This window comes from Perognathus longimembris, chromosome 12 (genome assembly GCF_023159225.1).
Source record: "Perognathus longimembris pacificus isolate PPM17 chromosome 12, ASM2315922v1, whole genome shotgun sequence".
Taxonomy (NCBI): domain Eukaryota; kingdom Metazoa; phylum Chordata; class Mammalia; order Rodentia; family Heteromyidae; genus Perognathus; species Perognathus longimembris.
This window is the reverse complement of record NC_063172.1, coordinates 29978427-29995590: the sequence shown is the minus strand read 5'-3', so window position 1 is coordinate 29995590 and position 17164 is coordinate 29978427. Positions and strand designations below refer to the sequence as shown.

Genomic DNA, 17164 nt, shown 5'->3' with positions numbered 1-17164 from the left:
GGAGCTGTGGCTGACTGATGTGCTGCTGCTGACTCACCAGGGCCCCCTCCTGGCTGCAGTGAACAGGACTGTGGCATCAGCATGTCCCTGCTGTGATGGAAGAAGCCCTGTCTACCGGGAGGCCACTGAAGTTTCAGGGTTGTTATCAAGGCATCCTGTAGGCTGTGCTGCCAAACTGACCTTCCTTGCTTGGAAAAGACAAGGGTCCTGGGTCATGAGTTTTAAAAATGATACGGAGATGAAATGTGCTGGGTAGCCCAGTAAAGTTTATTTGTCATTTAGACTTACACAATGTAATGAAACACAGAAAACGACAAACACTGTCAAGATGGCCATATGCAGCTTAGGCAACAACTGGTCCCAGTACAATTATGCAAATGTTCGTTCAGCCTAGAAATGAGTTTCTTTTTAATGGTTTTAATTTTTTTTCCTTTCCTTTTTTTTTTTTTCGATTCCCAAGGCTTGCACAGCTCAGAACGAATGTTTTCGCCGTTTTATCTCAGGCACATGATGTTTACCAATTCCCAGGAAATAAATGAAACCAACAAAAGGCCTCTTATATTAGAGCACATTTTCACAGAAATAAATTTGAGGAGCTTATTACAGTTTGATTTGGTTTAGCTATCAGACCTACACAAGAAACATGAAACAATGTTAACAAATCACATTTGTCTTAAGATTTCATTTCTTTAAATATTTACCAGACATTCTTTTGGAACAAGGAGTCCACTGATTTCTTTGGTTTTAAACATTACAGTTCTATTTGACATACATATGTTTGTATCAAAAATCAAAAATTTCAAATTTCAAAAGGTAAAAATGGTATTGCTTCAATACAAAAAAAAAGTGTCGAGCTCATTTGGGTACTACTGCTATTACTGGATAGTTTCTATTGAAAAGCTGTCCTGGAAATTTAAGGATGCACTCATAGCCCCCTGCTTATACAATTTGGTTGTGCATTATAACCTATTATTATGTTCCCACCTTCACCAAAGCTATCTTGATGTGGTCTTTTAAAAACAAAAAGTGAAATAGCATAAATAAATAAATCTACCTAAGGGGATAAAATAAATAGGCTTCTAGATGGGAATAAAGAATATTGTAACATAAAGCCCTTCCGTGCTGTACAAGTGTACAACCATAGCTTTGGATTTTCAAGTTCTCTTTAATATAGTTTTCATTTTAGATTAGCTTTATTGCTGGATTAATAGCTGACAGAGAAACAGGAACACATTTCTATTGTCCTCATCATTTAAAACTGGAAAGCACAGTGGGTATGATTGCAAATTCTATCCAGTGGGAAGTTACCTAGGTATGTACCATCACAAATTTTTGACCTTTGCCTAGTTGAAGAACATACATCTTAGGGATTAAAAAAGTCAGAATATTCCTTCAATCCTTAGTGGTTTCTTGGTCTCAAGAGTAGCTATTAAAACAGAGAAGAAATCAGACTCAAAAGTTTTGCTGCCTTCTTTTCTTAGCATCCATTGCATCCAGAATGGGCTGTCTTTTTGCAGTGTATCGCTGATGAAGTTCTTCTATTTCTCGTTCCATCATGGGGTCCAATGCTTTTAGCCGCATCTGTAGCTCTTCTAAACTTAGATTTTTTAACTAGATATAGAAATAAAAACCAAAGATGTTAATATAGGAAAGGTATCCACAATACATTAAAGTCTAATGAGTTTTAATACAAATTATTTCAGGAAATTCTATCATCTTTGAAGTGTGGCTTATAATTAAAGTAGAAACCCCTTCTCTAACGAAACCATAAGCCACACCCTGCAAGAACTTTAATTTGTAACAAAACAATACAAATAGTACTTTAAGAAAAATAAACTGATAAAACATATTTTTTAAAAAGCACAAAGGCACCTGGATGACCCTGGCTCACAACTGTCATTTCTAGCTAAGAAGGAGGGTCAAGATTCAGAGACTCGTGGTTCCAGGCCAGCCCTAGCTGGAACATCTGAAATTCCATCTCAGTGGAAGAAATGAGACAGGGTGGCATGCTCCTGTCAGTGAAAAGTGAGAATGAGGGCTGTTGTCCAGTTGAGCACCCAGATAGGAAGTGAGATACGAGCTCAAAAATCATTAGGGCAAAGCTAGGCACTGGTGACTCATCTCCATAATCCCAGCTACTCAGAAGGCTGAGATCTAATAACTGTGGTTTAAAGTCAGTTCGCGTAGAAAAGTCTATGAGACTAGGATTCAAATTAATCAGTAAAATGAGGGACTGGCCTGGAGGATACCTCAAGTGTTAAGAGTGCCAGCTGTGAATGAAACAGCTGAATGAGAGCGAGAGGGCCTGACTTCAAGCTCCAGTACACTTCCCCTAAAAGTGCAAACATGGCTGGAGGTACGGCGCAGTGGCAGAGCACCCGTCTAACAAGCATGAGGCCTTGAGTACTGGAAACAAAGCAAGGCCAACAACAAATGTACCACTGTTAGAATATGTTTCTGGATGTCTAATATAAAAGGTGCTGCTTAAATTCTGATGTAGGCTTGGCCAATTAACAATGAAGTGCCAGTGAAGTTCCACTCTATGCAATTCAGTGTGATATGTTGGCTTCCGCAGAAGCCAGCAGCATATCCTTGTTTGTGTAACAGCAGGAAAGAAGCTATATGTCATTTGTGCAGAGGGATAAAATCTGCTCTGCTCTATAATAGGAACTATGGCATTCTGGGCCCTACTGCATTTATTTCCATGTCAAAATAAGATGATAAGAATTATCCTGAGAAGTACATTTCAGGGATGTCATTTGGGGCAAAGAGATACCCTGTAATGTATTCCCAACACACTGTGCTTTTATTTTACAGGCATTTTAACAAAACCTTTTGAACTCTGTCTCTTTAAAAAATAGTTACAGCAATGTGGAAGGCAGAAAAATAACAGAACAGATCTGTTAAACCATGATGGTGTACAGAATGCTATCATTGTATAGTCATCCATGTCCTGATGGCTCTAGGAAGGAGAGCTGAGAAGGACTTTTTCCTTGCCCTTAGGAAACAGATGAGTTGGAAGGGAGAACAGTGAAGGACCAATCCAATACCTTGTACAATAAAGCTCCGTGTGTGTGTGGCAGGGAGTCGAAGAGGAGGTGCTTTACGAAGTCCATGAACAAAGTCCTCATGTGCAAAATTCTGCATGTTCATGTGTTTCTTTTAAATGGATGCTCTCAGCTCAAAAAGAAGCCTAGTTAACTATATAACTCAATGAATAAAGTAGGTTCCCTCTTAGAAGTAGGGGCCAGACTACTTTTCAAAAGAGAGGACACCTTAGAGCAGTGTGCTAAGCCCCAAGAAGGCCCTCCCATGCTAAGTTGAAAAACTAAGGGCATCACAGAATGGAGGTCTCAGAAAAGGGCTCTGGAGTGGAGACACAGCAAGCAAGCAAGGATAGGCCTGGTAAGGCTCTGAAAGCCAGAGAAAGTAGCTTTGGACTTAGGGGGTTGTGATTAATTCCGGGGGAGGAAATTATGAGGGCAGTCAGACTTGGTTTTTACAGAATAAAACCTGCAGCTCACTTTTTATTTTAAAAAGATAACTACTTCTGGCTATTTTATGAGTCAAGCCAGAAATTACTCTCATTACTTATAGTCAGAAAAAAATAGTAACTCCAAATAGCACTTCTCAGCGGATCCCCCACTTCACTCACCATACCTGGCCCTAATAAATCCATTCTTAGCCAAATAAGATTCTGAGGATAATGAAAAGAATGATTCGCAGCCTCTGAAGAAAACTCAAAGGAGAAGTTCCAGAAATATTTTGAGAAATAGCAGTGTTAGGGGCAAGTGTGCTGGTATCCCTCATCAGGGATACCACTCATGGGGAGGGACAAACTAAGCTCTGTTATTCTTTATTCACTTGCCACAAAAACATGACTCCAGATAGTAGACTTTTAAAGACGACACATTCCTAGATACTATTCAGTTGGGCAGCTAAGTACCATGACAGGAAGGTGGATAAATAAGTAGGAATAAGAACAAATGAGTCAAAAGGATGGGTTATACCAAGATTAGAAAGAGCATATAATACAAAGAAAATAATTAAAATTACTTTAAAATTTCTTGCATTAAGATATTCCTGTGAATAACTCCTATATTCCTTTTACCTGGGGCCAACTTGAAGTATAAGTTTCTATGTTACAGTAATAAACTCAGGAAAAAAAGCTTACTGTGAAGAAAAACTTTCTTCTTCTAATAGATTTTTATTTGTGAAAAATAGACCTGAGATGTGAGGGAAACATTATCTAGACTCGTTAAGAAATCAGGTATTCCACACAAAGTAAATTAAGGAAGTTCCTAACTGTTGGTTCTTTAGGTGATATGACTGTCTCAATCACTTTAAATAGGAAATGTTTATAAACTATTTCACAGAATAAATTTCCTTCTGAAGCAGAGGACATAGGGCCTGAAATAACCTTTCTTTGATGATGAGTCATTATTGTAAATTTCTATTTCTTTCCACCTTCATTTGACGTAAAGCTGTCAGCTCCTTTTCTCAGCCAGCATGGGACATATACTCTTCTATCTTCCTACCTCTACATCAAGTCTATTCATCTCCTAGGAACTAGAAAGGCAATTAGGTAATGTTTCAGTGCATTGAACGAAATAATGAAATCATGAATGAAATTCTGAGGTGGTGCTGGAAAGACAGAACATGGCACTGCCTTGTTATACCTGTTATTAGTTTTGTATATTTAAAAAAATCTGATTTCAGCTGGAAGCAGGGGGCTCATGCTTATAAATTAACTACTTAGGAGCATGAGATCTAAGGATCACAGTTCAAAGTCAGCCCAGACAGCAAAGTCCATAAGACTCTTATTTCCAATGAACTACTCAGAAAAAGCCAGAAGTAGCACTGTAGCTCAAGCGGTAAAGCACTAGCCTTGAGTAAAGAGGCTCAGGGACAGCACTCATGTCCTGAGTTCAAGGCCTAGGGCTGGCATCAAAACAAACAAATAAAAACCCAAAACAAAAACCCTCCAAAATCCAATTTCATATTTTGGCAGTGTGGGGTTGAGATTACAGGAACTGACTTTAGTTATGCTTTCAAGTGGCCTGTCAGAAATTTTCAGAGTACTACTGAGATTTTCTATGAATCAAGCACTATAGATGTAGAAATGAATAAAATACTCTCACTCCTCACAACATGTCAACAATCTAGCTGGCAAGGAAGGTCCATGCATGGGTAACTGGTTGAAGAATGAGTAAGCAGAGAAAACTAGAAATAAAATGGGGAGAGATATAGCATGCAAAAGTATAGCATTTTCATACTGGGGGGTCGGGAGGGGGGGCAGGGAATATGGCCTAGTGGTAGAGTGCTTGCCTCGTATACATGAAGCCCTGGGTTTGATTCCTCAGTACCACATATATAGAAAAAACCATAAGGGGTGCTGTGGCTCAAGTGGTGAAGTATTATCCTTGAGCAAAAAAGAATCCAGGGGCAGTGCTCAGACCCTGAGTTCAAGCCACAGGAGTGCCCCCCCCCAAAAAAATCAAACCTTCAGAGATATGGGAAGGCTAATGAATGATTCAGGCTACTGAGATTAGGCCAGATAAAAATGGCAAGACTGGATGGCTAAGGGTCTTAAGTGTGCTATTACAAACTTTCTGTGACATGCAATACTAGATGTAACATGATCATATATGAGCTTTAGAAAAATATCTTCAATAAGTGGACACAGAAAACGAGTTGTCATGGACAAGAAAATGGAGGTAGGAAGACCTTCAGCAGCTTCTGTTTAGGAAGATGAGTTCCGAAACAGGATAATGGCAATAAAGAAAAAATAGAAGAAGGATTCAGTGTTATGAAACAGTTGGTGGGGGAGAGTCAGTAAGATAGCATTAATAAGCTTTTAGTTCTAGTGAGTTTGAGGTTTTCTCAAGGCATCAAGGTGGAACCACAATATAGATTGTAGTATGGGGGTTGGGAGGTCAGGAGAAAGAACTAAAGATACAGATAGAGGGAATCACCAAAGTTCTGACTACAACTGAACACTTAGGAAAAGTTTCTCCCTGATTTTTACCATTCTGTGTCTAACAGAAAACAATCCCCAAACCCTGACATCTGTAGTCACAGGCTGTGCCAGTCAGTGTTCTCTCACTGTGACAAAATACTGAGGGCCAGCCCTCATCACTCAGAAACCTCCTTCCTGCAAATGGATCTGCCCTCCCGACAGCCCATTCAGCTCTGAACTCATAAATGAACTGAAGAGGTCAGCAGCACCCTTGGGATCCAATCATTAGTGAACAGCTATATCAGCTGAGCCTTTCTGAGAGACACTTCCATCAAACCATAAAAGAGGCTCTTGTCATTTTGTTTACAGAACAATATAACTGGTAGGCTTCTAAATAACTCTAGATTATGATACTGCAAAGTAAAAAAAAAATAATGAGGCTAACTGGTAAAATTTTTCACATTTTATGTAGTAGATATAATTTATAGGTATAAATCTGTCTGAGTTTTGACTTTTCATTAAGCCCTAATAACATACATTTACCACTTAAGTTTCTTTAGTTATTAAGCCTTCTACAGGCATAAAAATGCTGTGGGAAGAGAAAAGTGGCAGAAATGGCTTTAATGTCTTTGAAAAACAGTACTCCCCAATGTCTTAGCAGTAAAAAGATTCACAGACCAGATAAAATTTTATGGACACTCATAATGATAAAAATGGCCCTGTAGTATACAATCCACTGTCATCCTTTTACAGTGCTAGCCCAAATTAAAAGGTTTATTTTTTAGGTTAATAAGCATAACATTAGAAGGAAAAGTTGAGTGACCACAGATTTCATCACAATCATGTTTCCTGAAAATCTTTATGAAAAAGCCACAGCACTTCAGCATTATTGTTTATGGGCTGACAGAGTTTGTGGTAATCAATTTGAATTTATCTTTTTTAGCATACTAAGAAATGTTATAAATGTTATTTAACAGCTATCTTTTGATGATGTATAAAAATCAAGGTAGTTTATGGCTACAAGTATCAGTTTACTAATTCTAAAAATAAACGCAGGCAAGAACTAGAGTTGAAATAACACATTTTTAATTTGTCAGAGTTTAAAATTTGTAAGTCAAGTCAGTAAACCAAAGTCTTCTACTACACATATACTGTTTTACTATCAGTGAACAAGTGTGCAAATATGAAAAACTCATTAGAAAATAAATGGCTCTTATATATTTTAGGTTAATTCTACTTAACAAAATTTAGTTTAAATTTAGTGAGAACCTGTAAAGCAAATTGGTTCTCAAATCTTCAATCCTTAATACTCTGAGATAACACTACACTCAGGCCATCTTTACAAATGTTGTGTAAGATGCTTGATTACATGAATAAACTGACATACAGTTAGAGGAAGAAGCTGGCCACAAAGCAACAGAAGCACATCATCTTCAAAAACATGGAGTCAGTGAAAGAGTGAGTTTCAAAGCAATTCGGATTCATTTCCTGACACTTTCCCCTCCATTAGTAAATAAATTTGCTTTCCCTGGAAACTTGAAGTGATAAGCATCAGAAATCTGGACATAATAATAAATATGGAGAACAAAATGAACTTCCGTAGAAGAGTTTTAAACAGCTATCAGGTGAATTAGATTGTATAAACCAATTTTGGTTTGCAACCTTCCTCATTATCTCTCTCCTTTTTCTTTTTTGTTGGTCATGGGATTTGAACTTTGGGCCTGGGCAGTGTCCTGGGGCTTTTCAGCACTCTACCAATTGAGCTATGGCACCACTTTTGGTTTTCTGGTGGTTAATTGGAGATAAGAGTCTCTCAGACTGTCCAGTGTGGACTGGCTTTGAACCGTGACCCTCAGATCTCAGCCTCCTGAATAGCTAGGATTACAGGAGTGAGCCACCAGCACCCAGTCTCATTATCTCTTAAAAAGAAGAAAAGCCAAGTAAAATGTGTAAATTAATAGCTCATATACTAGGCTCTGACATAAAACAGCAGTTCAAATAACTCAGTAACATGAGAAGATGGAAAATAGTATTAAATCAACCCACTGAAAAATTTGACATTCAAACTGAATGAGAAATCCTGAGAGGCTGCTTGTTGTTCACCAGGAAGAGCTGTCAGTAAAATTAAGAGTTTCCTTTAGTTTACACATCCCATCCACTATAGAAACCTGTAATACTACATTCAAGTGATACGATAGAATTAAAAATAAATTTGTCCTAAGAGCTCTAGGAAAAATTCTTAGATTTTTATAAAATCACATTGTTTTGTCAAAAATAGTTACATAAGAAATTTCTTAAAAGTATTAATCTTAAACAACAACAACAACAACAACTAAGAGAGACAGAGAGATTTAGAATGCCAGGCCTGGGGTGTGAACTTGGGGCTTGGGAGCTGTCTCTGAGCTTTTTTGCTCAAGGTTAGTGCTCTAACATTTGAGCCACAGCTCTACTTTTGGCTTTTTTGGTGGCTACTTGGAGATAAAAGTCTCATGAGGCTGGCTTTAAACCACAAACCTCAGATCTCAGCCTCCAGAGTAGCTAGGATTACTGGCGTGAGCCATCAACTCACTTTAGTTAGTAAACTTTGAAAATGCATAAATGTGACAGCATTTCAAAACTTAATGGGTCTACAAGTTGCTGGAACAATCAGTATGTCAAAATATATGAGGCACCACTACAGTGAAGCAAATGACATTTTGTGTTGTTAGCACATTTAGTCAAATAGTCAATCAAGAAAATCCTGTACAAGGTTTGCTATGTTTACTGGGAAAACAAACTCTTCTTAGCAACTGTTTGAATAAATCTCTCAGATGCTACAGACCTTATTAGTAGCTTGTGATTAAAAAAATATGGATTGCTAATACTGTACCCTGACTCATCTATTTTCCCATCTGCTACCAATTCTAACAATATGAATTATCAACAGAATGGCTAACAACAATAATTTCCTATGGCAATTTTGATGCTGAATTGCCTATAGTATTTGGTAAGATTTACCAGTGCATGCCTGAGACAGCTTTTGGGCTTTTTGTGGCCTGGAGCAACACACTCCTTCCCCCCATAATATTCCATTTTAGCTGAACTTTTTCCTATATTGAACAGAATCTGGTTTGGTTTTAGAGACTCATGGACATTACCACACTCCTTTAACTAAATAAGACCAGGAAACACTAAAGTCTTAGTAAAACCTAGTTAAATCCACTGGTCAATTTGGATTCAAATAAATAGGTCTAGGGAGTTCTGCCAATAAGATCGAGCAATAAGGATAACAGGTAGTGGTAAAGGTCAAATTATTAAGATGTTAATATATTGAGGCATTTTCCCTATTTAACTTCAGGTACTAAAAGAATAGACAGAATAAAGGAATTTTCAAGTCAATCCATAATGCTCTGAAGCTTGTTTAAAGGAAAATATACACATACATTTTAAATATTCATTAAAATAAGATAGTGATAATTTCAGGCACTGGACACAGTAAAGAATAAAAACGAAACTCCCCAGTGTAAATCCCTTACAAAACAAGTTAAATTATCAAATAGCAAACTCCTCTCTCTCAAATACAGATTATCCTGTTCTGACTACAAATATAGGATGATAACTACAAACTTCTACAAAATGTTCTGTTTTGCCTGTTTAAACTTCAGGGTATCTAGAAAAAAATGCTTAGGACATTTAGATTTCTATTCCTAAACGAAGAGAGAAAACTGTTCCTGTGGTTATTAATAAAGGGGAAGGGGAAAGTATGAATTACTGACCACTTACAATATGCTAGCTACTATCCTAGGTTCGGTGTTCTGAATCATTTAATCTTAAAATCTTTAGACCGTAGATATTAAAATTTCTATATTACAAGCTGGACTCAGAGAAACCAGGTAACCCAGTCTAGATTACACAGCCAGACGTGCCTACACAATCACTCAAAGACTACCAAAAATCCACTAGAATAATTTTGGACTATTCTGAGGTCTCCTCAAAACCACAAATGCAAAAAAAGAAATCCACTTATCAGTTTTTTTTAACAGATTTTTAACAGATATAGATTAAAAATAAGGAAACATTACTTTAAAAAGTTCAACTTTCTTCCCAGATTGTACCTAGTGAGGCACTTCTAATAGATTAGTGTATTTTGGTCATAATTGGTCTTATGAAATAAGTACATATACTGGCTAAGTATTTTTCTATTGAATCAGTTGTTTAGCAAATACACAAATCTCTACCCAGACCTTTGGGATAGACTCCATAATTCTACCAATAAAAATAGGCTTAAAACCAGTAAGACATGTTTCCTTCACACACTTAAAGACTTTGTCTTTGTGTAGATTATACCATGTGGCTTTGGCTCTGTGTTCAGCTTGGGATCTGACAGATGAGCTAAAAACTGGTGAGTATTACAACAATGATCTTGTCCTGGAGAGATCTTGGCGACCCATTTTAAAAAGGAATGATGAAATTTCAGATGCATTTCTCAATGACAGTTGAATACCCTTTCCTGTTTTGCTTTTCAGTTTCTAGTAAGTAGTTTTGTCTGCTAAAATATGAGGAAAAACTTGACTCATATACAGCTATGCTATTAAAATGTAACTAGCTTCAAAGTTCTAGGCTTAGGATAACATAATTTAGGTAACTAAAAACCAACCAGTAATTGAATCTTTCTGGATATATTAAAGCCAAATGAAAGAATTCTATTGGTTTTATTAAATGGATAAAGGACTAATATGTAGAATATACAAAGAACTAAAAATTAAACAGTAAATTTAATTAATAAATGGGCAATCTAATTAATAAATGTGCAAATGAATCAAACAGTTCTTGGAAAAGCAGCACAAATGACTAATAGATATATGAAGAAATATTCTACATATTTAGCCATAAAGAAATGCAAATCAAAAGTATGTAGAGATTCCAACTCACCCCAGTCAAAATGGCAATCATTAAGAAAACAAACAACAACAAATGCAGGCAAGGATGGTGGCGGTGGGGTATGTATGACATGTTTTCATATACTGTTTATATGAATGTAAACTGCTGCAAATCTTACATAACACAGCATGGAGATTCAACAAAAATAGAGCTACCTTATGACCGTATCAATATACTCCTATGTTTATTCCCGTATTGTGCATGGTAGCTAAGCTGTGGCACTGGTGTACATGCCCAACAACTGACAAGTAGATAAAGAAAATTAAGTATATGTACACCAACTATACAGGATTATTCATCCATAAAGAAGAATAAAACTGTTACCTGGGGGAGGGGGATGGATGAGAAGACTTTTACACATGAATATAAAAGGGGATTGTTAGGCTGGGTGAAGGGGTTCACACTAGTAATACTAGCTACTTAGGAAACTAAGATTGAGAAGATAAAAGTTCATATCATAGCTGGCCTGGCCAGAAATTTCATAAGACCTTATCTCAACCAGTAAAAAGATATGGTAGCATGTGCCTTTCATCTTAGCTAAAGGAAAAAAGGTTAGGTGTATTGCTCATGAGGTAGAAAGCCTGCCTAGCAAGTATAAGGCCATGAGTTCAAACTCCAGTACTGGAAAAAAACCAGAGGGACTGTCTAAATGAAGTATCAGCAGGAGAGGGAAAAAGAGAAAGTAATACAAGCTGTCAACATATGTATCTCTCTCTCTAATAATCTTTGAAAAAGGGAGGAGGTGAGAGAGGAACTATGGGAATATGAGTGGGTGACCTTCTTTAAATTACATTGCTTACATCTATGGAGTTATCCTAATGAAACCCCCTGTACAGACAAAAAGAAAACATTTATCAAAGTTTTAATAAATTGGTAAAGTATTTGGGATTACTATTAATTATAAATCCATTTGAGAAGAATTGAAGTTATTTTATTAAAACTCCTATTCAAGAACAGAAAAAATGTATTTAACTTTGCTGATGTTTTATCACAGTAATTTCTGATACTTTATAATGATGAAGCCATAAATAAGGACATCTTAACAAATTAAGTGGTCACTTAACTTGAATCACTTTCAATCTTAAAGAAAATTAACAATATGGCAAATATTTGTTGCACAAGATTATGAGCACAAAAATGCTTGAAATGTATCTCTAACTAACTGGCTGGGTAGTCAAATGTATATGGAGCTATTATAAACTTAGAATAGTTTAATTTTTCTCAATCACATCTTTTCAGTTGTCTTGTGCCACATTTTCTTGACTTCCCTTAAGGAATGTTGGGCAGATCTCATTGATTTCTGGTCACTTTTAGTCATTAAAAATCCACATCAATTATAAATTTCAACCTCATTAAGTCTTGTGTGCATACATGGGTGTTAGTATATTTTCTGGTGTGGTGCATAGGTGCTCACCCTTCTTGGAAAGAGACATCCAGACCCTCGTTGGGGCAGGGTATTGTTTCATCTGGTCTGGAAGCCATCTAGACAGCATTAGTACTTCTAACCTGTTCTTTAGAGCACAGGAGTCATAGAGATTCTTCTTTGCACTCTCTAAATTCCACTGTGACTCAAGAAAAGTGAGGAGTCCACTCATCTCTTTTTTTCCTAGCATACTACAGGGTCTTGGTGCTACCTATAGAAGTCTTCTAACTGAAGAACTCTTTACAATAGAAGCAGCCATCAGTGCCTATGCCCAGGAACTTGTTCACTGAGTAGTGGCGTAACAGTGAGGTAGGCAGGTTCAGTTGTTCAGTAAGCAGCTGGTTGGAGTGCCAAATATGAGTGTCCCTTTCTTTCAGGTACTACCTTTCTCTGTGGATGGCTCTCTAGATGTCCCCTCACTTGACTTTTAATTTAAGTAAGGAGGGAGCTACTTTTTTCTCTTTCACAAAACTATCAGATCTATTAAGATAGGGATTTTGCCTTTGTAAACAGCTGTTGAGAACACTACAAGGGAACATAGTGGGTATTTAATAAATATTTGCTACATGTGTGAGAGTTGGTGTGGCCCTTGGTAATGCCTGGAGAGCTTCTGGCCTAATTATTGGTGGCCCTTTTGTGGAACCAATGATCCCTGCTTTGGGCACTAGTGCCAGTTCTGTAGCCTAAGCTCTTTCTTTCTTTTTTTTTTTTTTTTCTGGCCAGTCCTGGGCCTTGGACTCAGGGCCTGAGCACCATCCCTGGCTTCTTCCCGCTCAAGGCTAGCACTCTGCCACCTGAGCCACAGCGCCCCTTCTGGCCGTTTTCCATATATGTGGTGCTGGGGAATCGAACTGAGAGCTTCATGTGTAGGAGGCAAGCACTCTTGCCACTAGGCCATATTCCCAGCCCTAAGCTCTTTCTTAACATATTAATAAATACCCGTGAATAAAAAAAAGTTGTAGCCAATGGCACATACCTATAATTCTAGCTACTCAGGGAGGCTGAGATCTGAAGACGCCAGTTTGAAGCCAGTCCAGATAGGAAAGTCTGTGAGATGGCTATCTCCAATGAAACAGCAAAAAGCCAGAAATGGAACTGTGGCACAAGTGGCAGACCATCAGCCTTGAGTAAAAATGCTAAGAGACAGCACCCCAAACCTGAGTTCAAGCCAAAGCACCATGCCCTCACCTAAATTTATTTGTGTGTAAATTTATAGGTAAGTTTGTAATTAAAGAAAAGCAAAAAATATCAAAAAATCAGTGTATTTTCATCATATTTCATTTATTTTACTTCAGCTAGTTCCATGTTCAATTTCATGTTTATTCTCTAAGTGTGATAATACATTTATTTTGATAATAAATGGCTTATATCCTTTTCTCAGAAAAGTAGTTATGTCAAAAAATTCTTCACAATGGTAGTAATACCATTATCAACATCATGGGCAAACATGCATAGAATCAGTATTTCTTACTAACATCAGTGACTGATCAGACTATTTTCTACTACAGTGACATCATAATTCGTATTCTGATATTTCAGTTATACTACCTTCATATTCTAGATACAAAAATTCACTCCCCCCCCAAATAATTGTAAAATAAAACAGGTCACCTCGAAAACACAAATCACAAAATTCAGATGGTAATGGATACTTTTTTTGGTAGAACTGGGTTTTGAACTCAGGAATTCCTGCTAGGCAGGCACTCTACCACTTGAGTCACATCCCCAAGTCCTTTTAAATTAACTTTTGAATAGGTTCTTGCTTTTTGTCTGGGCTATCCGGGGCCATGGTGCCTATTTACTCTTTCCATGTAGCCAGGGTGATAGGGAGTGTGTCATTACATCCATCTTTTTATTTGTTGAAATGGGATCTAGTGAACTTTTTGTCTGGTCAGGCCTTGAATTGTGATCTTCTTAGTCTCAGCTTCCCAAGTAGCTAGCAGTATAGGTGTGAGCCACTGCTCCTAGCCTGTAATGGATAATTTTTTAAAAAGTGAAACAATAAGTAGAAATAAACAGGACCCTAATACTTTGGTATACTTTGAAGTATCTAAGTCTATAGTTCTTTAAAAAGATTATAGAGTAGCTGGGCACCAGTGGCTCACACCTGTAATCCTAGCTACTCAGGAGTCTGAGATCTGAGGATCATGGTATGAACCAAGCTTGGGCAGAAAAGTTCCTGTGAGACTCTTATCTCCAATTAACCACTCAAAAACCAGAAGTGGTGTTGTGGCTCCAGTGGTAGAGCGCTAGCCTTGAGCACAAAGAGGCTCAGGGAAAGCACCCAGGTCCTGAGTTCAAGCCTCATAACAGACAAAAAAAAATATAGATTAATAATTATGGTCTAACAGTTGTTCTAAAAATATGAAATCAAAATACTGCATAAGTGTATTGTGTGATCAAATCTAATCATTCTTACTTATTACATGAGCTTAGAAAACAAAACTTACCAACAAAGAAAGATTTTTAGCAGTTTCAACTGTAGAATGGCATGGTTTGTGGCTAAAACAGTATTTTTCATCCTTCTAGCTATTAACAGACAGCTATACAAATTCAATTAAAATGTCATGAAGATTCAGGGATGGATAGGAGGGCTATTATGAAAATGATCAAAACATAAAAGTTCATGCTTACTTTAGTCATAATTGTTTTAGGTAAACTAACAAGTAAAACCAATAGGATAAAATTGAAGCTGACAGCACCTACCTTGTTTGTTCCTGAATGTGTCTAAAAATATGTTCACAAGTGCTACTAACTGAAGGCAAAAGAAGCTAGTAAACAAGATTAAAGAAACATGGAACTAGCTAATTTTTCACTTGACATGTCTTATGCATGAGGCATCGGCTTCCAGAGGCAAATGCCTCAGCTTTCTGAGTTCTGGTTTGGAGAGAAGACAACAGTATTTGTACACTATATTATCTTAGACTGGACAATTACTGTGCATACATTACTGAAGAGAAAGAAGACAGTAACAGGCCAGTGCCATTTGCACACATAATAGCTTAACCATTTACAGATGAAAACTTTTACACAACAAATGCGTGGTCTGTGGGCCTTACCTTTTTGTGGGGAGGAGAAGAATAATACCAAGTTGTTTTCTAAAATTGTTTTTATGGTATCAACTGGTTCTACACAGAACATGGCATTAACATTTTGCCTCTACTGTTACCTTGTAAAATGAATGCTCAAATGTTCCTGGAAGTTTAGTGCTAGGGACAGATCTAGCTGCCAACTTCGCCAAGGGAAGCTAGGCCTTTTCTTATCCTCCCTCAAGAGCAGACACCTATTTTCTTCACTACCAATGTAGATACTGAAGCAGAAGCAGAGCCTATGATGGGGAGTATCACAATGAGTGGCTGATCTGTCTTTGCATCTGTTTACCGGGATGCCAGGAGACTGTGGTCATGAGTGGAAACTGGAGCTCTGGTTCAAATAATACATTAATATGAAGTAATTTTACTAGTAAATCTTTACATTTTATTTTACAGGATGAAATTTCAGCTAACTCTTTTAAAAGTCCATTTTAATACAAATAAAAGGAAAAATGCATCTTTAATTACTAACCAAATGAAAGACACACTGCTGGTTTACCTCCTGTGGAAAAAATAATAAATAAGTTATGTGGTTGTTAAATTCAATGTGTTCTTGAAGAACTTTTCATTGTTAGCGAGTGACTGATATATACTGTTATTTGAGGACTAGCTTATCCACTAGAAAATTTGAAATTATTTTGTATTCACAGACAATATCAATGAACTTCAAAGTCAAGTAAGTGATGAAACAGACACAGTAATAAGTACCCTGTACCTGGTGTCAACAGACACTGGCATTTCCCAAAGCATTCTTATTTTTTTTTTTTTTTTGCCAGTCCTGGGTCTTGGACTCAGGGCCTGAGCACTGTCCTTGGCTTCCTTTTGCTCAAGGATAGCACTCTGCCACTTGAGCCACAGTGCCACTTCTGGCCATTTTCTATATATGTGGCGCTGGGGAATCGAACCCAGGGCTTCATGTATACAAAGCAAGCTCTCTTGCCACTAGGCCATATTCCCAGCCCTCCCAAAGCATTCTTAAACAAGGACATTGTTTGAGAAATCTCCTTTGCCTTACTGATTCAGAGTAGAGGGGCAAAACCAGAGAGGATAAAGTAGTTTTGAAAAATATTGCACACAAAGGAATTTCCTTCAGATGGAATAAAGTACTGCGGTTCATACAATACTGCTCATAGTTTGTTTCACGAATTCTAGACTATTTTATGTTGGAGTTGTCTATATGACCAACCCTTTTCTGCTATAGTTCTTTATGCCATAGTACATAATTCTGTAAACATATAAGGCCCACCCCAGCCTTGCTACCACCATACCACCAGTCCATGCCTGTCTTCCTATAGTGTCATCTACTGAAACACCTCTCACCTCTAAGGGATGCCTAGGTCACTGGCTACCCAGCACCCTCTGGTGGTTATACTTGGCACCACAAGTTTTTCTGTCTGGTAGAGATTCGCTTTTTTTTTTTTTTTTTGTAATTTTAGTATCTTCAGCATAGTATATTCTACAATCTTTTTGAGACAAAAAAGTAACCACCAATAGCATTTCTGGGCTATAGATGTAGAGGAAACTGCTCATATATAAATTTGAGACCCTCAAAAGTAAGCTATTAGAATACTTCAGAGAAAATCTGTTCCTCTGAATATGTTTAAAAACCCATGGGTGAAGCTAAATGAAATATCTGGTCAGTATTTAGCTATTTAAAAATTAATTTATTTTCAGGCACTTACTCTACAAGTACTATTTTTCTTTTATATATACAGTCATTGCTATAAATATGCATGTAATAGCTAACATGCAGTGTGGGCTTACCACTGC

At 37.2% G+C, this 17164-nt stretch overlaps 1 protein-coding gene across 1 annotated transcript in view; it reads right to left on the bottom strand.

Annotated features, from left to right (window-relative positions):
- Positions 1-452: 452 nt before the first annotated feature.
- The window catches only part of Stk3 (serine/threonine kinase 3), a 214945-nt gene continuing 198233 nt past the window's right edge, over positions 453-17164 (bottom strand). The window contains exon 11 of the mRNA XM_048359095.1: positions 453-1611. Coding sequence (XP_048215052.1) covers positions 1453-1611 — 159 coding nt within the window. The 3' untranslated portion in view covers positions 453-1452. The remainder of the gene's footprint in view (positions 1612-17164) is intronic.